At 42.4% G+C, this 24,299-nt stretch overlaps 1 protein-coding gene across 50 annotated transcripts; it reads right to left on the bottom strand.

Moving 5' to 3' along the window:
• Positions 1 to 557: 557 nt before the first annotated feature.
• Positions 558 to 17,247, bottom strand: LOC127925783 (uncharacterized). Of its 50 annotated transcripts, none has more exons than XM_052511095.1 (7): positions 17,001 to 17,247; positions 16,677 to 16,892; positions 16,515 to 16,622; positions 16,353 to 16,406; positions 15,867 to 15,920; positions 15,651 to 15,704; positions 13,475 to 15,596 (listed from the first exon to the last, which is right to left on the bottom strand). In XM_052511095.1, the coding sequence occupies exons 1-7, from the start codon at positions 17,217 to 17,219 to the stop codon at positions 15,219 to 15,221; spliced, it is 1,083 nt and encodes a 360-aa protein (XP_052367055.1). In that variant the 5' UTR covers positions 17,220 to 17,247; the 3' UTR covers positions 13,475 to 15,218. The 50 variants fall into 50 exon arrangements, 40 of the variants coding, with proteins under 40 accessions (XP_052367055.1, XP_052367024.1, XP_052367059.1 ...); XM_052511064.1 differs by adding an exon at positions 16,245 to 16,298 and having other exon boundaries at positions 15,651 to 16,082; XM_052511099.1 differs by lacking the exons at positions 15,651 to 15,704; positions 15,867 to 15,920 and adding an exon at positions 16,029 to 16,082 and having other exon boundaries at positions 13,475 to 15,434; positions 15,543 to 15,596; positions 16,245 to 16,406.
• Positions 17,248 to 24,299: the final 7,052 nt, after the last annotated feature.

The raw sequence follows: 24,299 nt of genomic DNA on the forward strand, positions 1-24,299 counted from the left end.
GCCTTCCACATTACAGACGTTGACACATTTGTTCTCATTGTACTGTGGATACATTTCACTGCATCGCTGATGAAGAAATACGCTGGTTAGGAACTATTTGTTATGATGGCAGCATATCCAGAGTCCCATCAGGTGTCTGTGTCTCTGATTGGTCCAGCAGCTCAAGACAGGCACTGATTGGCAGTGTTGAATAAACAGACCTGCTGCTGACCTTGTAACTGGGGGCCACATGGGAGAGAGAGAGAGAGAGAGAGAGAGAGAGAGAGAGAGAGAGAGAGAGAGAGAGAGAGAGAGAGAGAGAGAGAGAGAGAGAGAGAGAGAGAGAGAGAGAGAGAGAGAGAGAGAGAGAGAGAGAGAGAGAGAGAGAGAGAGAGAGAGAGAGAGAGAGAGAGAGAGAGAGAGAGAGAGAGAGAGAGAGAGAGACTTTGATTAATCACAGCACAGTGAGGAAGAGACCAAACTGTTGGAGTCATTATTTGATTTGATCATTCTCTGAATATGTAAAACACAGGATTTGACAGACATGAACTGGAGGAGTAGTTGAGTCTTGCTGTGAACTACATTTATTTCATCAAATGACTGAAAAACACTTTACAAACGATGGTGAGCCAGAGTGTAGACAATAAATACATCAAGCAGTCAGACAGTCTCCCTGAAATGGTTCTGATTGGACAATAACTGCATCCATCCATGACATGATTCTGGGGCTCTGTAGAACAGCAGGCAAATAACTAACAATAGCTAAGGAGGAATCTGTCAGAAATGGCGCCCTATTGCCTACCATATATAGTGTCATACTTTTGACCAGAACCCTATCAGCCTTGGTCAAAAGTAATGTACAATATAGTGATTAGGGTGCCATTTCAGACGCAGCTGGTGTCTTGCTGTGTGATAAACACGCAGGGCGTGAAGGTGGAAGCGTATCCTCGCGGCGCCGCAGAATGACAAGGTGAGAGCGCTTCTCGCTGACATTTTCTTAACCCATCGCTGACGTGCGACTGATGAATTATGCCGCTGTACAGGGTGAGATGCGTGAGTGTTAGTAGTGGTTTTATCCATTATTCTTTTTAAACACAACACATTAACAAACAGTTACTCCATTTTCCTTTGAGACACATTGCTAAAGAGTATTTTTAGGTTTAACATGTCAAGACTCGAAGACATAGATACGTATCTTTAGGCCACACAAAATATCCGCTTTTTGGAGACTTGACAAATATGCAGCAATGGATGTGCTTGCCTGGATATTAGATCAATCTGTCCACGCGCACTGAAGCCGAGGCATTAGAAGAATGTGTGAAGGATGTGAATCCATATTAACCCCTGATAAAGATGGGAAAACACAGATTGACCTCTCTAACTCGCTATTTTACGCTAATCTAGCCCATTATACGTCAAGTGGCGCCTTTGGTGGCACATTTAAGCATGGACCGACAGTTGTACTGAGCACGTTATGTGCTGGTATGTTAAGTCATACACAACGATATTACAAACGTTGGATTCCCATACAGCTTGAAAATAGCCACATGAGTGTAGGACTAATTCTCAATGAATCATGGTGCTCAGATGACTGTGTTCAATTAAACAAGACTTTCCCCCTAACAACACTATTTTACATCCAATGACAAAACTGCAGATGTAAAAGTCAGGAATTATACATATTTTGGGCACGTTAATTAATGAATAAACGACTAGAAAGACGTGTCTTCAGGCCTGAGCTTTACCACTATTGTACCATGGCCGGAATTCATCTCTGTCCTGTCTCAAAACATCCTGCGCTGTTTACTTACGCCAGTTCTGCTCCTAGGATGGAATCTGTACAACCTGCTACAACCTTCAGTAAAAAGGTGAAACAAAATTGAGCTGCTGTAACTTTTTGAAGCCTACAGAGGGATACAGTTTAATAAAAGGCATAACTTTACCGGTGCAGTTATCCATTAGCTAATAAGTAGTGAAGGAAGGCGTCAGTAAATCAAGCACTGCGTTTAAAGCTTTGACAGAGAGTATATGTTTTCCAGCTGGCTGAGACCGACAAAAAATTCACACAAACAACTTTGAAGGTCTCGAATTCCCCTCAATCTGAGTGAGAGCTTATGTTTTGCTATTAGATATACGGAATTAACGGTCTGACAATATGATAACAACAATATTAGTAACTATTCATATTTTTAACAATACTACTACTACTAATAATAATAATAATAATATTTTATTTTAATACAGAATAATACTTGGTGAAAGATGTGATTAGAATATGTTTAATAATGCTTATGTTAATAGTAATGCCAAAAGCCTACAATGATAATCATCATCATAATAATAATTGGCTAATAATAATCATAAACATAATAATATGGCCTATGATGTAATAAAAGAAAATCACCATTAAAGTGTACTGCAAAACCTTTGAATCCATTATAATAGCTTCATGGCAAGCTCTTTGGGTCAAAAATAAGATGCTCAAGGTCTTTCTAGTACGACCTTGAAGATGACTGGTTTAGTTAGACTAATGTGGACAGTTTTTTTTATCCATAGCCTAACCCGGTCTCCCATCCACCCCACTACAAACAATGGTCTCTCTATAATTTTACTGAGTCTTAACGTGAGACTTCTACCGCTCCTAATCTCTTTGCAATCTCATACCTTGGCAGGGAGTCTGAAAGCCAGTGTGTGTGTGTGTGTGTGTGTGTGTGTGTGTGTGTGTGTGTGTGTGTGTGTGTGTGTGTGTGTGTGTGTGTGTGTGTGTGTGTGTGTGTGTGTGTGTGTGTGTGTGTGTGTGTGTGTGTGTGTGCGTGCGTGAGTGCGTGCGTGCGAGCGGCACTGTAGACCACACTGTACTCTCTACGGCACAGGCTTGGTTTCCCTTTCTGCGTTCCACATTGCACCCTATTCCCTATATAATCCATTACTTATGACCAGAGCTACATAGCACACTCTGGTACAAAGTAGCGCACTGTGTAGGGAATAAGGAACCATTTTGGTCTCACTATAGTTGCATCATAGTTCACTGTCAGGTGCTTTGTCCAGGCGCGCGAGGATCAAAGTGGAGAGTGAACATAAGTGCGTATTGTACTGAAGAGAAACGTAATACTTCATAACCCGGAAGAAATGAAAGAAGAGCTAGAAGATGATGCTGAGTGCGTTTTGGCATTCATGGACGGGGGCCTGTCTGTCGGTCGGTATTATCCCCGGGAGCAGGTGGGGGTCGACGGGGGCCTCTCGTTAAAGGCAAACCCAGTCTTCGTCTATTATTGGATCCGGTCTCACCAGGTGAATGGAGGAGCCGATCTGGCCCTCGCTTCCCTCGCCTGATATCCGAGGAGCTTCTCTCTCTCTCCTGCCCTTGCTGCCTGGTGTGATATCCGCTGCCAAGGTGACCCTGAGAGAGAGAGAGACAGACAGAGAGAGAGAAAGAGAGAGAAAAAGAGAGCAAAATAGAGAGAGAGAGTGACAGACAGACAGACAGACAGACAGACAGACAGACAGACAGACAGACAGAGATTCAGGCAGGTATTGTACCCCAGTTATAGAGGTGTTGTACCCCAGTTATAGAGGTGTTGTACCCCAGTTATAGAGGTGTTGTACCCCAGTTATAGAGGTGTTGTACCCCAGTTATAGAGGTGTTGTACCCCAGTTATAGAGGTGCTGTACCCCAGTTATAGAGGTGTTCAACCCCAGTTATAGAGGTGTTGTACCCCAGTTATAGAGGTGCTGTACCCCAGTTATAGAGGTGTTCAACCCCAGTTATAGAGGTGTTGTACCCCAGTTATAGAGGTGTTGTACCCCAGTTATAGAGGTGTTGTACCCCAGTTATAGAGGTGTTCTACCCCAGTTATAGAGGTGTTGTACCCCAGTTATAGAGGTGTTGTACCCCAGTTATAGAGGTGTTGTACCCCAGTTATAGAGGTGTTCTACCCCAGTTATAGAGGTGTTGTACCCCAGTTATAGAGGTGTTGTACCCCAGTTATAGAGGTGTTGTACCCCAGTTATAGAGGTCCTACAGTTCTCCAGCAGTAGAAGACTAATCTCTCTCACTCTATGGGCTGAACAGCTACATCACGGACTGACATCGATCTGATGACACTCAGATACCTCTCCTTACCATTTATTTGGATTGTGGAGGAGACAAACATTACTACCCGAAGCACGTTTGAGGCCTAAACTGGGATGTGAATAAATAGGGTGTCAAGATGATATCAAAGTATTTTAAATAGCCAGCTCATTGTGTGCATAATATTATATTTCCAGACTGGTCTCCCATGACACAAGTCAGTTTTCGATGTTCATCCATGTCTGACGAAGTCGGGAGATGACTTGAAACCCGGCCGCTAGGGGAAACAGTGGGCGCTGTTACCTTCAAGCAGGTTTCGGGTTGCCTCTCATTCCAATGGTTGCAACTTCCAATCCAGTGACTGAACATTGTTTGTTTTAACATATTCCTAACCTTAACCATTCAGAGTTCATGTCTAACCTTAACCATTCAGAGTTCATGTCTAACCTTAACCAATCAGAGTTCATGTCTAACCTTAACCATTCAGAGTTCATGTCTAACCTTAACCATTCAGAGTTCATGTCTAACCTTAACCAATCAGAGTTCATGTCTAACCTTAACCATTCAGAGTTCATGTCTAACCTTAACCAATCAGAGCTCATGTCTAACCTTAACCATTCAGGGTTAATGTCTAACCTTAGGATTTCAGAGTTCATGTCTAACCTTAACCAATCAGAGCTCATGTCTAACCTTAACCATTCAGGGTTAATGTCTAACCTTAGGATTTCAGAGCTCATGTCTAACCTTAACCATTCGGGGTTAATGTCTAACCTTAGGATTTCAGAGTTCATGTCTAACCTTAACCATTCGCGGTTAATATCTAACCTTAACCATTCAGAGTTAATGTCTAACCTTAACCATTCAGAGTTAATGTCTAACCTTAACCATTCAGAGTTCATGTCTAACCTTAACCAATCAGAGTTCATGTCTAACCTTAACCATTCGGGGTTAATGTCTAACCTTAACCATTCGGGGTTAATGTCTAACCTTAACCATTCGGGGTTAATGTCTAACCTTAACCATTCGGGGTTAATGTCTAACCTTAACCATTCAGAGTTAATGTCTAACCTTAACCATTCAGAGTTCATGTCTAACCTTAACCATTCGGGGTTAATGTCTAACCTTAACCATTCAGAGTTCATGTCTAACCTTAACCATTCGGGGTTAATGTCTAACCTTAACCATTCAGAGTTAATGTCTAACCTTAACCATTCGGGGTTAATGTCTAACCTTAACCATTCAGAGTTAATGTCTAACCTTAACCAATCAGAGTTCATGTCTAACCTTAACCATTCAGAGTTAATGTCTAACCTTAACCATTCAGAGTTAATGTCTAACCTTAACCAATCAGAGTTAATGTCTAACCTTAACCAGTCGGAGTTAATGCCTAACTTTAGCATTTCGGAGTTAATGTCTAACCTTAACCCTAAACATTCAGGGTTTATTTTTTTATTTAACCTTTATTTAACTAGGCAAGTCAGTTAATAAGAAAAACATATTGTTTACAATGACGGCGGACGGCGCTGGGACAAGTGTGCGTCGCCCTATGGTACTCCTAATCACGGTAGGTTGTGATGCAGCCTGGAACCAAACGAGGGTGTCTGTCGTGACTTATCAAGCACTGAGATGCAGTGCCAAGGCCGCTACGCCACTCGAGAGCCAGATGCCTAAACTGAACCTTAAACACTTCGAAAATTGACATTTGTAAATAACTTCGAAATTTGAGTTTGAGAAACATGGATGAACATCTAATTCTTGCGTGAGACTGAGATCTAGTTGCATATTTTCAACTGGCAATTATGGTTATGGATACAGTCATACAACAATTATCTTCAAAAAATAATATTTTAAATCCTCGATTGCACCAACAGCTTATTTTATCTGTACCGTGTTACTCTCTAAATGCACAAACAAGCGCACAACGTTGGCGCCTAGCACGCGCTAGTATACAGGCGCGCGCACGTCTCCAACCTCTCCAGCATATCTACATTCATAACTTTTAACAGGACATTGACATTGGCACATAACTTTTGACAGGACACCTTGCGCGCCGGGGAATTGATGTGGGCTCTGGTCATGGTCAATATTTACACAAAATGTAATCTAGTAAGACCGCTGCTCCGTGGTACAACACACGGGTCACGGTAGATAAGAAAACAAAAACAATGATTCTTGTATTTGCTTATCCATATTAAAGAAAACCGCAGGCTCCAACTTGTTAGACTATTTAACTGATGACAAAAGTAAACAGTATCCTACATTTAGCCTGATCCCAATCCATCATAATTCTTTTCCGTTTTGGCTTCTCAACAAGTTATATTGAAATGAATAATCCATAGTCTAAAGGCATTATCTAAATACAAAATATATTCATGAAGAAGATATCAACCATTTTATTTTTTCCAAACATTAAAATGATTAATGTGTTGTATTAGAATGTCTCCAAAATGCTGCTTGATGATAATCTCAGATATGCCGTTTTTGAGGTTTAAATAACTACTTGTAGGTTTGTAAAAAAAAAACAACAACATTGCCCATACTTGAAGACATTACAAATCTCGAAAAATGTATTTTGTGTGTGTGTGTGTGTGTGTGTGTGTGTGTGTGTGTGTGTGTGTGTGTGTGTGTGTGTGTGTGTGTGTGTGTGTGTGTGTGTGTGTGTGTGTGTGTGTGTGTGTGTGTGTTTGGCCAGCGCTCAAGTTATTCACATCACAGCAATTATGTCGGTATTCCTTAGTCTATAGGCCTAGTCATTTGCAGAGTGGCCTATCGCATGTGTTTGATGTGTAGGCTGCACCGGTCCCTCTGAAATGTGAAACACGATATCATGACTTCATTCTCCCCACTAAATGTCCGCAGCTATCAACCGTTATCTTCTCACATTTTTCCTTAACATTTCTTTTGAAAAGCTTTCAAGCAAAAACAGGCCTATACCTTTATTGCCACTGAAGGAATAGGAACTTAGCTTTCTGATCTTTATCGAAAGTAGAGTTCGTTTTTTCCACTCTTTAAGTAATTTGTTTGGGGGGGTTTTCTCCTCAAGTTTTCAGTCTCAGCCCATTGGGAGCAGATGTCAGTTCAACATCTAATTTTGTTTTACATTTGGCTGAGTTGTCAACTAACGTGAATTCAAAGTGAAATCAACAAAACATTTAATCAATTTCATTGGATTTATGTTACAAGTTGGGTGAAAAAAAAAGACAAAATGTCCCCATGTTGAAAACTTTTAGCAAATCCGATGGGATTTATCACGTTGATTCAACGTCATCACGTAGATTTTTGGGGTTAAAATGAAGTGGAAACAACGTTGATTGAACCAGTGGGGGTGTGGGGTCATTTGACACTGTTCAACCAAAAGCGCAGTCTTACAGGAACATTTAAAGCCTATTGTAAATTCGGAAGTCATATTCTACCATTCTCCACCACATGTTTCCAAACATCCTGATGATTCTGCACTTTAATTTAGCTTCTACTTTTTTAGCCCTAATCGAACCAATATCTTTACTGCAGTTAATTGCTTTATTTTTCCTTCTCTGTCTCTCTTGCGTTCATATTTTTTTTTATCTGCCGTGGCTAAGGGGTTACACAAATGAAACAAGCTCTTCTGCGAAATCTCAGAGGAGGCGGTTTGATTGGGAGACCAAGCAGGCGAAATGGTTGCTGGAGAGCGTTAGTGAAGGCTATGTGAGACATAATGACTGCCTGTTGTATTAAATGGACCAACAGCAATCCGCCATCCCCTGACCTCGCACTGGCTCTGCCTCGGCTCCATTGATCAAGCCCCTTATGAGATAATGCAATTACAAACATCAATAAGGAGCTGCGAGGGGAATCATTATGTGTTGACAGTGATAAATGATAGCGCAGAAAATAGCAGGCCTTTTTCTCGAACAATCCACGCGAGGCCCAAGGGGCTTTCAGGGCTGGGCCCAGTCGCCAAGGAAACAGATGACATCCAAAATGGCCCTATAGGCAGAGCTCTGAACAGAACAGAACACAGTCCTTCTCTTCTTCTCCTTTTCTCCCCACAGACATCTCCTCTCTCGCTGTTTCTCTTCCCTTTGTTGCTAGGCTAAACCAGCTGCCACACAAACTTGTAAGGACTAATGGTCAAGTTTGAAATTGGAACGATGGACATAGGAAAATGTCGACTGGGGGTCCATTTGCATTAATTAAGCTAGTGTCAATATTGATTTCATCACTACCCAATATTGTAAGATGTAGGCCCAATACATCACGTTACAGTATGTTATGTTTCTTATATTAATTATTATTAATCCATATGACACACTCAGGAACATCTAATGGATGGCTGAATAGCGCACATGCCAGGGAGCTGGTCAAGGAATGGTGAGCTCTAGCTTAGCAGCGCGCAGGAACGGAAATGTTCTACCATGGACATGTTTTCTTTATGTGGAATCTAGGTATGGTGTCTCACTGTAAAAATAAACATTCACAAATATGTATTTGATTCATCTAATTATTATTAAGTAATTGGTTCCACAGCTTTTTTTTTTTTTTTTTTTTTTTTTTTTTTTACTCAACTTTTCGATCAAAGTGTTACCTGAAATGAACATTTTTAGTTGGCCCAAACTTAGCTCCAGCTCGAGAGAAATTCAGTCAACTTAAAATGATCTGTTTTCTCAACTTGTCTCATATGTTCATTCAGCTAGAAATGATTTTTCACTACAAAAGGCTGTGGAACTAGTTACACACACATGGCATCTTTTCAACTGACACATTGTAAACACTGAATAGACAAAACATTAAGAACACCAGCTGTTTCAATGACAGACTGACCTGGTAAATCCAGATGAAATCTATGATTCCTTATTGATGTCTCTTGTTAAATCCACTTCAATCAGTGTAGATGAAGGGGAGGAGACAAGTTAAAGATGGATGTTTAAGCCTTGAAACAATTGAGGAGACATGTATATTGTATGTGTGCCATTCAGAAGGTGAATGGACAAGACAAAAGATTGAAGTGCCTTTAAATGGGGTACGGCAGTAGGTGCCAGGCGCACCAGTTTGTGTCAAGAATTGCAATGCTGCTGGGTTTTTCACGATCAACAGTTTCCCATGTGTATCAAGAATGGTCCCCCGCCCAAAGGACATACAGTCAACTTGATACAAATGTGAGAAGCATTGGAGTCAACTAGTTCCAAAGCCTTTTTTAAAGCCCAAATAATAATTTCTAGTTGAATGAACATATTAGACAAGTTGAGCAAACACATCATTTTAATAAGTTGACTGAATTATTGCAGAATATTTCTCAAGTTGGAGCTAAATTAGGGCCAACTACATATGTTATGTTCAGGTAATACTTTGACCGAAAAGTTGAGAAAACTAAAAAGAAAAAGGCCATAGAACCAGTCATAATAATTATTTGAAACAACTCAAATGTTTTTTACAGTCCTGCTGGTGGTACTTTTATGAAGTAGGTCCTCTGTTATGGTGTTATCATTTACATTTAAGTCATTTAGCAGACGCTCTTATCCAGAGCGACTTACAAGTCAACCCCCCCCAAAAAAGGCTAATCTTTTGATAAGGAAGGTTAAAATTCCTTGTCAAGTTTGATATTATTTTATCTCAGTTAAATACATTTAAACTGTTAATATATTATGGCATGCTCATTCATAATAAGGTAACCTACCATTATTACAATATAATAAACTACCATTATTACACTATAATAACCTACCATTTTTACACTATAATAACCTACAATCATTACAATATAAAAGCCTACTTACTATAATTATTATTACAACATACTGTTATTTCACTAGTGCATGTACTTTGTATTAGAATATTAATTTACAATGTTAAGATTCATGTTCAAAACAAGTTAAAACTGTTTTAAAATAAATCCCAGTCATGTGATGTTGATGCAAACTATCATTACAGTTACCATACAAACAATATAATCTGCTATGTATGTAGAACTATCATTACAGTTACCATACACAAAATATAATCTGCTATGTATGTAGAACTATCATTACAGTTACTATACACACAATATAATCTGCTATGTATGTAGAACTATCATTACAGTTACCATACAAACAATATAATCTGCTATGTATGTAGAACTATCATTACAGTTACCATACACACAATATAATCTGCTATGTATGTAGAACTATCATTACAGTTACCATACAAACAATATAATCTGCTATGTATGTAGAACTATCATTACAGTTACTATACAAACAATATAATCTGCTATGTATGTAGAACTATCATTACAGTTACCATACACACAATATAATCTGCTATGTATGTAGAACTATCATTACAGTTACCATACACACAATATCATCTGCTATGTATGTAGAACTATCATTACAGTTACCATACACACAATATAATCTGCTATGTATGTAGAACTATCATTTATTACTGAACAAATCCTTCCACAAAACAATAAGCTAAACTCGAAATATTCAATAGACCATTTTTTTTTTAAACACATACGTGCGCATTTATTCTATGCCTATTGACTGCGTTGTGACGTATCACAGCGTGGACGACGCTTACAAGTAAAACAACTGTACCGGACACTGTTTCCTTGTGTTGCTTGTCGAGTCTAACCAGACAGAAATATGTCTGGGGCAGGACTGACATGCTCGTTGTGTTGTTGTGGCCGACCCCAATGTATGTTGTTACATCTCAAATGTCACCCTATTCTACACATAGTTCAATAATTTTGACCAGGGCCCATATCAAAAGTTGTCCACTATATAGGCCGGGGAATAGGGTGCTATTTGTGGCTTAGCCGTTTTGCTGCGGCAGGCAACGGGAGGCAGAGAGGCCTGTGCGGGCAGCACCTCCATGGTTCTGGAACACATCCATTATCATGACAGTTCATTTCGCGGTCAGGCACTGCAGTGGGTTTCTGTTTGCAAACTAGAGAACACTATGTTTTCTTTTCTTGGTCTATTGGAGAGTGTTTCTCTGGCTATTGCAATTCACGAATAGGCCCAGAGAAATAGGTGCATAAGTATTTAGTATTAATGTGTTGTACTTTAACTAGTCTTTGTGAAATTAAGAATAAATTAGACAAGGAATTTCTTCTCACATTGACGTCTACAGATAAACAGATGGTTGTATTTTTGATGTATTTTTAAAAAAAGGCTATATTTTAAACAACAAAGTATGACATTGACATTAGAATTGAGCGACACAGGGAGCGTTTAGGCAACATTGATGGAAAACTGCTTTCATTTATAACCTAAATTAAGTCAAATATTATATTCGTTTTCATTGTCTTCTTGAGTCTATTTTTCTCTTGGGCTTACATGCAATATTTATATTAATCATTAGGCCTAAATAATAATCAAAACACTATTGGTCGTTCAGTTGACGTATATGCGTAAAAAGGCAATACTGTAAATGGTGAGACGTGCCTTCGTACCTCTTTCGCGCATATGACGTGTCTCCTAAAAAAGTCCCCTGACGGAGTTACAGTTACCCAGATCCCCTAAAGATGGCAGTCAAACATGCGATTTATCTGGCGCTGTGCGGGGCTGACTGTCTCCACAGCTCCCAACGGCCAAGGGCTCAGGAATTCAAATCTCAGAGGCTTCGCCTTCCGAGTCTCGATCTATGGAAGGAGAAGCTTCGCAATTAAAACGTCGCCTGGGTTTTATTAAGAGACGGATTCTAAGGTGTAAATAACATTCAGTTTGGAAAAGGCAGTAAAAATACAATAGTTGCAGAAAAATGGGAGTTCGGGGAGGGAGAAGGAAAAGGGATAGCATATTGATTTATATGTGCATATTGTTCCACCCACAACAGATACTCCCTTGTACGGCTACATGTTCCTTTCTCTTCTACCCGAAATGTAGCCTATCAATTAAATTAATGTAAAACTCGTCTTGTATCCATCCATTCAACTTTGTGTGTATCTAGGAAACCCAAGAGTCTTGATGGCACTGTGTTTCATTCTTACCAGAGATAGTCTTTTGACTGGGTGCAACAAGCCATGAGTTGGAACTAATCTTCCTATTTAGTCATTTTTATCTAAATTAATTTGAATGCTAAACGAGGAATAATTCTTAAGTATTTTTTTTATCTAGCCACTCTTCTTTCGGCCTGCTATCCTCTCCCTTCGCTATGAAAGAAAATTCCAACGTAATACACGCATGTGTTGCGCATTACGCAGACCCATTATACAGAGTGAAAGTACCTCAGTTGTTGACTCCTCAGCTCTAGTACTCTTAGTCTATAGGAGTTGGTTGACTTCCATCCACTTTATCAATAGGCATCAATCTCATTATACAATTACATTGTTTTGGATAATGACGTACACTCCATTTTTCCTATAGAGCCCCCGCCCTACTTATCCATGCATCCTAACTTCCGTTTGAGCGTTATTCTATGACAGTCAAACCTACAACCGGAAAAGGAAAACGGAAGTTGTGCATGTAATGCTCATTATCTGTTAAAAGGCTAAACGTTCCGTATACAATTGAATATAATGGTCTACAAAGGAATCTTACTGTTATGGTTTTTCCATGTTTTTTTGTTGCATAAAATGTATTTATTTACAATGTTTACTTACATACACTCTCCAGGATGAAAACATAAAAAATTAAAATACAACAACATTGACTTGACATAATACAATGAATGACGGATGCATTGATCAAATACACACACACACACACACACACACACACACACACACACACACACACACACACACACACACACACACACACACACACACACACACACACACACACACACACACACACACACACGCACACACGAGCACACGCACACACAGGGTTTCTACATTCCCTCCCATCAAAGTGAATGTATGCAATATCTCTAATAAACTTCCCCGTGCCCCTAGACGCTGATCTTGGGTCAGTTTAGCATTTTACACACTAATGGTTAAGTTTAGGATTGGGGAATGCGAAGCTGATCCTAGGGGAAACTTGACCCCAGAACTAGACATAGTGGGGTGGGGGGAGAATGCATCGGACAATGCAGACTCCAGCCCCATGACATAAATACAATTGAGTACATGAATGTAATTCTGGAACAGGCTCAGAACTCCTCAATCATACCGAGATGTCCAATGCTTTATACAGTCTGTCTGTCTGTCTGTCTGTCTGTCTGTCTGTCTGTCTGTCTGTCTGTCTGTCTGTCTGTCTGTCTGTCTGTCTGTCTGTCTGTCTGTCTGTCTGTCTGTCTGTCTGTCTGTCTGTCTGTCTGTCTGTCTGTCTGTCTGTCTGTCTGTCTGTCTGTCTGTCTGTCACAAGCTGTGAGCCACTCTTTCACCTCTAGCCTGGTCCCAGATCTGTTTGTGCATGACAATGGGTGACAGGGAGTTGGTATGATAACACAAATAGACTGACACTCAGGATATCTTTCACCCATCCAAAAGAAAGGCCTGGAAGAAGATTGGTTGATCGAATTATTGGTTTATTCACATATATTTTTTTCTTTTTAAACTCATGGTGATTTTAATAGGGAGGAGGTCAGAGGTCAGAAGTCATAGAGACAGCACACACATAGTGTGGAAAGAAACAAAAAAAAAACCAAGAAGTTCACATCCTTTTTTTCCCAAAAAACGATTAGAAACAACATATTATGCAGAACAATACCATAGCATTTACAATACTTCAATTCCCAGTTCTCCTTGAGAGTCCAGCGTAATTGTACAACAGTATACAGAATCTCCCCTCTCTCCTCTTCCCTCCCCTTTAGGAGTTGATATAGTTTGCCTTTCAATCTCTGTCTGTCTTTCTTTCTCCTCATTCTCATCTCTTCTGGAATCCTATTTGTAAGGGCACCTCTGTGTTATACAGACATTGGCTTCTCCTTGGTCCAAATCCATCCGCAGTCGAGACTTGGAGGAGGTACAGTTCTCTGAAAGAAGTCTCTTTTTATTTTTTTTCTAGGAGTCCATAGTACATAGCAGGTGCCTCTTTAGTTATCTTCAGTCTCGGGTAAGAGAAAACACCCAATGTCTCTCAATCGCTTTTTTTTCAAAGAGGAATCCCTTAGAGTCTACTGGGCGAGGCAGTCCAGGGTTCAGGATGAAGGGGGGTAGGGGTCTGCTGGGATGGGTGATGGGCATTGAGGGACTTGAGGCTGGCAGGGGGGCATAGGCAGGGTGGCTGGGCCCATGGTGGTGAGGATGTCCTCCCCTGTGCATCATCATCACTGGGTGGGACAGAGCAGGGGGGTCCAGGAATGTGGTACCTGGGAGGCCCAAAGGGAGGGCCATGTGCAGCTGAGCAGGCTCCTGGTTACGGGAGGGAGTCCTGGTTTTGAAGTGGTGGGTCCTGGTTTTGATGTGAGGGTGCCCAGCAGGACGCAGTGCCGTCGTCTGACAGGTAATTCCCTGGCATGCCCTGCAGTCCTGGGGGGGGGGAAGGAAAAACAAAATGGTGGATCAGTGAGGAGTTTCACACGGAGAAATTGGATTAACAAGGGGTCTTCTACCTGGAACCAAAAAGGGTTCTTCAAAGGGTTCTCCTCTTGGGAAAAGCAGAATAACCCTTTTAGGCTCTGGATAGCAATTTTTTTTTGACTGTATGGCGGTCCAGAGAACCAACATGTGTGGAGTTTCACACAGAGACATTGGGTTGCTGTACCATTAAGGAGGCCCTAGAGAGACTAATATGGTGGAGCAGAGATCCAAAATGGCGGATCAGTTTAACGTCTCACATAAAATAGGAAACAGTGAAAGTACATACACACATTCATTGTTTCTAAGCAGGTGTGGAAGTTCATATAATAACGTTGAGTAAAAGGTTCAAATGACTCTGAAAACTATCATCTATGCTCCCATGTCCTATTGGTAGCAATTAGTGCTTTTTGAGGCCGGTTCAGTTCCGGGTCCCATAAAATTATCACGGTTTTTGATTTCGGTTTCAATTTTTTGGTAAATATTTAAATGCATTATGAAATAATGACATTAAAATGATTGTCGAGCTTTTTAATGGAAATTCCAAAGTAAAAAACGGTGAACATTCAATTGTCCATATTGAATAGAAAAATAGCAAATTACTATAAATATTAATATATTTCAGTTGAGTATATTACTTTGTTTTTATATGATGACTTTATCATTTTTGTTTTTCTTAAAGTCATCATCTCATCTCAGACAGTAACAGTCAGTCAGCCAGGCCATCTAATGTTATGTTCTCCCCCTACTGTACTGTCTGTAGTGATCCTGTTTAGCTAGGCTAACCTGCTTTAGTATGCTGCAGAGCTGTCTGTATTCATCCTGTTTAGCTAGGCTAACCTGCTTTAGTATGCTGCAGAGCTGTCTGTATTCATCCTGTTTAGCTAGGCTAACCTGCCTAAATATACTGCAGAGCTGTCTGTAGTCATCCTGTTTAGCTAGGCTAACCTGCCTAAATATACTGCAGAGCTGTCTGTAGTCATCCTGTTTAGCTAGGCTAACCTGCCTAAATATACTGCAGTGCTGTCTGTAGTCATCCTGTTTAGCTAGGCTAACCTGCTTTAGTATGCTGCAGAGTTGTCTGTAGTCATCCTGTTTAGCTAGGCTAACCTGCCTAAATATACTGCAGAGTTGTCTGTAGTCATCCTATCTAGCTAGGCTAACCTGCCTAAATATACTGCAGAGCTGTCTGTAGTCATCCTGTTTAGCTAGGCTAACCTGCCTAAATATACTGCAGAGTTGTCTGTAGTCATCCTGTTTAGCTAGGCTAACCTGCCTAAATATACTGCAGAGTTGTCTGTAGTCATCCTGTTTAGCTAGGCTAACCTGCTTTAGTATGCTGCAGAGTTGTCTGTAGTCATCCTGTTTAGCTAGGCTAACCTGCCTAAATATACTGCAGAGCTGTCTGTAGTCATCCTGTTTAGCTAGGCTAACCTGCCTAAATATACTGCAGAGCTGTCTGTAGTCATCCTGTTTAGCTAGGCTAACCTGCCTAAATATACTGCAGAGCTGTCTGTAGTCATCCTGTTTAGCTAGGCTAACCTGCCTAAATATACTGCAGAGCTGTCTGTAGTCATCCTGTTTAGCTAGGCTAACCTGCCTAAATATACTGCAGTGCTGTCTGTAGTCATCCTGTTTAGCTAGGCTAACCTGCCTAAATATACTGTAGAGCTGTCTGTATTCATCCTGTTTAGCTAGGCTAACCTGCCTAAATATAGTGCAGAGCTGTCTGTAGTCATCCTGTTTAGCTAGGCTAACCTGCCTAAATATACTGCAGAGCTGTCTGTAGTCATCCTGTTTAGCTAGGCTAACCTGCCTAAATATACTGCAGTGCTGTCTGTAGTCATCCTGTTTAGCTAGGCTAACCTGCCTAAATATACTGCAGAGCTGTCTGTAGTCATCCTGTTTAGCTAGGCTAACCTGCTTTAGTATGCTGCAGAGTTGTCTGTAGTCATCCTGTTTAGCTAGGCTAACCTGCCTAAATATACTGCAGAGCTGTCTGTAGTCATCCTATCTAGCTAGGCTAACCTGCCTAAATATACTGCAGAGCTGTCTGTAGTCATCCTGTTTAGCTAGGCTAACCTGCTTTAGTATGCTGCAGAGTTGTCTGTAGTCATCCTGTTTAGCTAGGCTAACCTGCCTAAATATACTGCAGAGCTGTCTGTAGTCATCCTATCTAGCTAGGCTAACCTGCCTAAATATACTGCAGAGCTGTCTGTAGTCATCCTGTTTAGCTAGGCTAACCTGCCTAAATATACTGCAGAGATGTCTGTAGTCATCCTGTTTAGCTAGGCTAACCTGCCTAAATATACTGCAGAGATGTCTGTAGTCATCCTGTTTAGCTAGGCTAACCTGCCTAAATATACTGCAGAGTTGTCTGTAGTCATCCTGTTTAGCTAGGCTAACCTGCCTAAATATACTGCAGAGATGTCTGTAGTCATCCTGTTTAGCTAGGCTAGCCTGCCTAAATATACTGCAGAGCTGTCTGTAGTCATCCTGTTTAGCTAGGCTAACCTGCCTAAATATACTGCAGAGCTGTCTGTAGTCATCCTGTTTAGCTAGGCTAACCTGCCTAAATATACTGCAGAGCTGTCTGTAGTCATCCTGTTTAGCTAGGCTAACCTGCCTAAATATACTGCAGCGCTGTCTGTAGTCATACTGTTTAGCTAGGCTAACCTGCCTAAATATACTGCAGAGTTGTCTGTAGTCACTATTGGCCTGGGACTTGGGCATGTCGTAATCCAGGACACCTAGCCTGCCCTTCAATGAGGTCAGGGGGGGAGTGTGTGAGTGAGTGTGTGTGTGTGTGTGAGATACGGTCGGTGGATTTAGTGTGTGAGCTAACCCAGTACTTTCCGTAATTAGACGCACACACACACACACACACACACACACACACACACACACACACACACACACACACACACACACACACACACACACACACACACACACACACACACACACACACACACACACACACACACACACACACACACACCTGCTTTAGCTGATACACTAAATCAGTGTTGATGTTCATATCACCATCTGCCAATAAAGCTTTCTTACATTTGTTTGAAAGTGTCACAATCCCAGCCTCTGACTGACCATCATTAAGGGGTAACTAACCAAGTCAATCCCAGCCTCTGACTGACCATCATTAAGGGGTAACTAACCAAGTCAATCCCAGCTACTGACTGACCATCATTAAGGGGTAACTAACCAAGTCAATCCCAGCCTCTGACTGTCCATCATTAAGGGGTAACTAACCAAGTCAATCCCAGCCTCTGACTGACCATCATTAAGGGGTAACTAACCAAGTCAATCCCAGCCTCTGAAGGGGACCATCATGAAGGACCATCAAGGGGTAACTAACCAAGTCAATCCCAGCCTCTGACTGACCATCATTAAGGGGTAACTAACCAAGTCAACCCAGCCCCAGACCATCATTGAGTCTCCCAGACCATCATTAAGGGGTAACTAACCAAGTCAATCCCAGCCTCTGACTGTCCATCATTAAGGGGTAACTAACCAAGTCAATCCCAGCCTCTGACTGACCATCATTAAGGGGTAACTAACCAAGTCAATCCCAGCCTCTGAAGGACCATCATTAAGGGGTAACTAACCAAGTCAATCCCAGCCTCTGAAGGACCATCATTAAGGGGTAACTAACCAAGTCAATCCCAGCCTCTGACTGACCATCATAACCAAGTCAATCCCAGCCTCTGACTGACCATCATTAACTAACCAAGTCAATCCCAGCCTCTGAATGACCATCATTAAGGGGTAACTAACCAAGTCAATCCCAGCCTCTGAATGACCATCATTAAGGGGTAACTAACCAAGTCAATCCCAGCCTCTGACTGACCATCATTAACTAACCAAGTCAATCCCAGCCTCTGAAAGACCATCATTAAGGGGTAACTAACCAAGTCAATCCCAGCCTCTGACTGACCATCATTAAGGGGTAACTAACCAAGTCAATCCCAGCCTCTGACTGACCATCATTAAGGGGTAACTAACCAAGTCAATCCCAGCCTCTGGGTGACCATCATTAAGGGGTAACTAACCAAGTCAATCCCAGCCTCTGACTGACCATCATTAAGGGTAACTAACCAAGTCAATCCCAGCCTCTGGGTGACCATCATTAAGGGGTAACTAACCAAGTCAATCCCAGCCTCTGACTGACCATCATTAAGGGGTAACTAACCAAGTCAATCCCAGCCTCTGACTGACCATCATTAAGGGGTAACTAACCAAGTCAATCCCAGCCTCTGACTGACCATCATTAAGGGGTAACTAACCAAGTCAATCCCAGCCTCTGGGTGACCATCATTAAGGGGTAACTAACCAAGTCAATCCCAGCCTCTGGGTGACCATCATTAAGGGGTAACTAACCAAGTCAATCCCAGCCTCTGACTGACCATCATTAAGGGGTAACTAACCAAGTCAATCGCAGCCTCTGAAGGACCATCATTAAGGGGTAACTAACCAAGTCAATCCCAGCCTCTGGGTGACCATCATTAACTAACCAAGTCAATCCCAGCCTCTGAAGGACCATCATTAAGGGGTAACTAACCAAGTCAAACCCAGCCTCTGACTGACCATCATTAAGGGATAACTAACCAAGTCAATCCCAGCCTCTGAAGGACCATCATTAAGGGGTAACTAACCAAGTCAATCCCAGCCTCTGACTGACCATCATTAAGGGATAACTAACCAAGTCAATCCCAGCCTCTGAATGACCATCATTAAGGGGTAACTAACCAAGTCAATCCCAGCCTCTGACTGACCATCATTGAGGGGTAACTAACCAAGTCAATCCCAGCCTCTGACTGACCATCATTAACTAACCAAGTCAATCCCAGCCTCTGAATGACCATCATTAAGGGGTAACTAACCAAGTCAATCCCAGCCTCTGACTGACCATCATTAAGGGGTAACTAACCAAGTCAATCCCAGCTACTGACTGACCATCATTAAGGGGTAACTAACCAAGTCAATCCCAGCCTCTGACTGTCCATCATTAAGGGGTAACTAACCAAGTCAATCCCAGCCTCTGACTGACCATCATTAAGGGGTAACTAACCAAGTCAATCCCAGCCTCTGAAGGACCATCATTAAGGGGTAACTAACCAAGTCAATCCCAGCCTCTGAAGGACCATCATTAAGGGGTAACTAACCAAGTCAATCCCAGCCTCTGACTGACCATCATTAAGGGGTAACTAACCAAGTCAAACCCAGCCCCTGACTGACCATCATTAAGGGGTAACTAACCAAGTCAATCCCAGCTACTGACTGACCATCATTAAGGGGTAACTAACCAAGTCAATCCCAGCCTCTGACTGTCCATCATTAAGGGGTAACTAACCAAGTCAATCCCAGCCTCTGACTGACCATCATTAAGGGGTAACTAACCAAGTCAATCCCAGCCTCTGAAGGACCATCATTAAGGGGTAACTAACCAAGTCAATCCCAGCCTCTGAAGGACCATCATTAAGGGGTAACTAACCAAGTCAATCCCAGCCTCTGACTGACCATCATTAAGGGGTAAGTAACCAAGTCAATCCCAGCCTCTGACTGACCATCATTAACTAACCAAGTCAATCCCAGCCTCTGAATGACCATCATTAAGGGGTAACTAACCAAGTCAATCCCAGCCTCTGAATGACCATCATTAAGGGGTAACTAACCAAGTCAATCCCAGCCTCTGACTGACCATCATTAACTAACCAAGTCAATCCCAGCCTCTGAAAGACCATCATTAAGGGGTAACTAACCAAGTCAATCCCAGCCTCTGACTGACCATCATTAAGGGGTAACTAACCAAGTCAATCCCAGCCTCTGACTGACCATCATTAAGGGGTAACTAACCAAGTCAATCCCAGCCTCTGGGTGACCATCATTAAGGGGTAACTAACCAAGTCAATCCCAGCCTCTGACTGACCATCATTAAGGGTAACTAACCAAGTCAATCCCAGCCTCTGGGTGACCATCATTAAGGGGTAACTAACCAAGTCAATCCCAGCCTCTGACTGACCATCATTAAGGGGTAACTAACCAAGTCAATCCCAGCCTCTGACTGACCATCATTAAGGGGTAACTAACCAAGTCAATCCCAGCCTCTGACTGACCATCATTAAGGGGTAACTAACCAAGTCAATCCCAGCCTCTGGGTGACCATCATTAAGGGGTAACTAACCAAGTCAATCCCAGCCTCTGGGTGACCATCATTAAGGGGTAACTAACCAAGTCAATCCCAGCCTCTGACTGACCATCATTAAGGGGTAACTAACCAAGTCAATCGCAGCCTCTGAAGGACCATCATTAAGGGGTAACTAACCAAGTCAATCCCAGCCTCTGGGTGACCATCATTAACTAACCAAGTCAATCCCAGCCTCTGAAGGACCATCATTAAGGGGTAACTAACCAAGTCAAACCCAGCCTCTGACTGACCATCATTAAGGGATAACTAACCAAGTCAATCCCAGCCTCTGAAGGACCATCATTAAGGGGTAACTAACCAAGTCAATCCCAGCCTCTGACTGACCATCATTAAGGGATAACTAACCAAGTCAATCCCAGCCTCTGAATGACCATCATTAAGGGGTAACTAACCAAGTCAATCCCAGCCTCTGACTGACCATCATTAAGGGGTAACTAACCAAGTCAATCCCAGCCTCTGACTGACCATCATTAACTAACCAAGTCAATCCCAGCCTCTGAATGACCATCATTAAGGGGTAACTAACCAAGTCAATCCCAGCCTCTGACTGACCATCATTAAGGGGTAACTAACCAAGTCAATCCCAGCCTCTGACTGACCATCATTAAGGGGTAACTAACCAAGTCAATCCCAGCCTCTGACTGACCATCATTAAGGGGTAACTAACCAAGTCAATCCCAGCCTCTGACTGACCATCATTAAGGGGTAACTAACCAAGTCAATCCCAGCCTCTGGGTGACCATCATTAAGGGGTAACTAACCAAGTCAATCCCAGCCTCTGACTGACCATCATTAAGGGTAACTAACCAAGTCAATCCCAGCCTCTGACTGACCATCATTAAGGGGTAACTAACCAAGTCAATCCCAGCCTCTGACTGACCATCATTAAGGGGTAACTAACCAAGTCAATCCCAGCCTCTGACTGACCATCATTAAGGGGTAACTAACCAAGTCAATCCCAGCCTCTGACTGACCATCATTAAGGGGTAACTAACCAAGTCAATCCCAGCCTCTGAATGACCATCATTAAGGGGTAACTAACCAAGTCAATCCCAGCCTCTGACTGACCATCATTAAGGGGTAAGTAACCAAGTCAATCCCAGCCTCTGACTGACCATCATTAACTAACCAAGTCAATCCCAGCCTCTGAATGACCATCATTAAGGGGTAACTAACCAAGTCAATCCCAGCCTCTGGGTGACCATCATTAACTAACCAAGTCAATCCCAGCCTCTGAAGGACCATCATTAAGGGGTAACTAACCAAGTCAAACCCAGCCTCTGACTGACCATCATTAAGGGATAACTAACCAAGTCAATCCCAGCCTCTGAAGGACCATCATTAAGGGGTAACTAACCAAGTCAATCCCAGCCTCTGACTGACCATCATTAAGGGATAACTAACCAAGTCAATCCCAGCCTCTGAATGACCATCATTAAGGGGTAACTAACCAAGTCAATCCCAGCCTCTGACTGACCATCATTGAGGGGTAACTAACCAAGTCAATCCCAGCCTCTGACTGACCATCATTAACTAACCAAGTCAATCCCAGCCTCTGAATGACCATCATTAAGGGGTAACTAACCAAGTCAATCCCAGCCTCTGACTGACCATCATTAAGGGGTAACTAACCAAGTCAATCCCAGCTACTGACTGACCATCATTAAGGGGTAACTAACCAAGTCAATCCCAGCCTCTGACTGTCCATCATTAAGGGGTAACTAACCAAGTCAATCCCAGCCTCTGACTGACCATCATTAAGGGGTAACTAACCAAGTCAATCCCAGCCTCTGAAGGACCATCATTAAGGGGTAACTAACCAAGTCAATCCCAGCCTCTGAAGGACCATCATTAAGGGGTAACTAACCAAGTCAATCCCAGCCTCTGACTGACCATCATTAAGGGGTAACTAACCAAGTCAAACCCAGCCCCTGACTGACCATCATTAAGGGGTAACTAACCAAGTCAATCCCAGCTACTGACTGACCATCATTAAGGGGTAACTAACCAAGTCAATCCCAGCCTCTGACTGTCCATCATTAAGGGGTAACTAACCAAGTCAATCCCAGCCTCTGACTGACCATCATTAAGGGGTAACTAACCAAGTCAATCCCAGCCTCTGAAGGACCATCATTAAGGGGTAACTAACCAAGTCAATCCCAGCCTCTGAAGGACCATCATTAAGGGGTAACTAACCAAGTCAATCCCAGCCTCTGACTGACCATCATTAAGGGGTAAGTAACCAAGTCAATCCCAGCCTCTGACTGACCATCATTAACTAACCAAGTCAATCCCAGCCTCTGAATGACCATCATTAAGGGGTAACTAACCAAGTCAATCCCAGCCTCTGAATGACCATCATTAAGGGGTAACTAACCAAGTCAATCCCAGCCTCTGACTGACCATCATTAACTAACCAAGTCAATCCCAGCCTCTGAAAGACCATCATTAAGGGGTAACTAACCAAGTCAATCCCAGCCTCTGACTGACCATCATTAAGGGGTAACTAACCAAGTCAATCCCAGCCTCTGACTGACCATCATTAAGGGGTAACTAACCAAGTCAATCCCAGCCTCTGGGTGACCATCATTAAGGGGTAACTAACCAAGTCAATCCCAGCCTCTGACTGACCATCATTAAGGGTAACTAACCAAGTCAATCCCAGCCTCTGGGTGACCATCATTAAGGGGTAACTAACCAAGTCAATCCCAGCCTCTGACTGACCATCATTAAGGGGTAACTAACCAAGTCAATCCCAGCCTCTGACTGACCATCATTAAGGGGTAACTAACCAAGTCAATCCCAGCCTCTGACTGACCATCATTAAGGGGTAACTAACCAAGTCAATCCCAGCCTCTGGGTGACCATCATTAAGGGGTAACTAACCAAGTCAATCCCAGCCTCTGGGTGACCATCATTAAGGGGTAACTAACCAAGTCAATCCCAGCCTCTGACTGACCATCATTAAGGGGTAACTAACCAAGTCAATCGCAGCCTCTGAAGGACCATCATTAAGGGGTAACTAACCAAGTCAATCCCAGCCTCTGGGTGACCATCATTAACTAACCAAGTCAATCCCAGCCTCTGAATGACCATCATTAAGGGGTAACTAACCAAGTCAATCCCAGCCTCTGACTGACCATCATTAACTAACCAAGTCAATCCCAGCCTCTGAATGACCATCATTAAGGGGTAACTAACCAAGTCAATCCCAGCCTCTGACTGACCATCATTAAGGGGTAACTAACCAAGTCAATCCCAGCCTCTGAATAACCATCATTAAGGGGTAACTAACCAAGTCAATCCCAGCCTCTGGGTGACCATCATTAAGGGGTAACTAACCAAGTCAAACCCAGCCTCTGAATGACCATCATTAACTAACCAAGTCAATCCCAGCCTCTGAAGGACCATCATTAAGGGGTGACTAACCAAGTCAATCCCAGCCTCTGACTGTCCATCATTAAGGGGTAACTAACCAAGTCAATCCCAGCCTCTGGGTGACCATCATTAACTAACCAAGTCAATCCCAGCCTCTGACTGACCATCATTAAGGGGTAACTAACCAAGTCAATCCCAGCCTCTGACTG

The sequence above is a fragment of the Oncorhynchus keta genome, unplaced genomic scaffold, assembly GCF_023373465.1.
Source record: "Oncorhynchus keta strain PuntledgeMale-10-30-2019 unplaced genomic scaffold, Oket_V2 Un_contig_624_pilon_pilon, whole genome shotgun sequence".
NCBI classification, from domain to species: Eukaryota; Metazoa; Chordata; class Actinopteri; order Salmoniformes; family Salmonidae; genus Oncorhynchus; species Oncorhynchus keta.

What these genes read in the sequence shown, in the direction of transcription:
- LOC127925783 (XM_052511059.1), bottom strand. Translation starts at nt 17,219, where the DNA reads ATGCCCAAGTCCCAGGCCAATAGTGACTACAGACAACTCTGCAGTATA. An exon ending in TCTGCAGTATATTTAGGCAG is followed by an intron (nt 16,623 to 16,676) that starts GTTAGCCTAGCT and finishes ATATTTAGGCAG; the next exon opens with GTTAGCCTAGCTAAACAGGA. An exon ending in TCTGCAGTATATTTAGGCAG is followed by an intron (nt 16,407 to 16,514) that starts GTTAGCCTAGCT and finishes ATACTAAAGCAG; the next exon opens with GTTAGCCTAGCTAAACAGGA.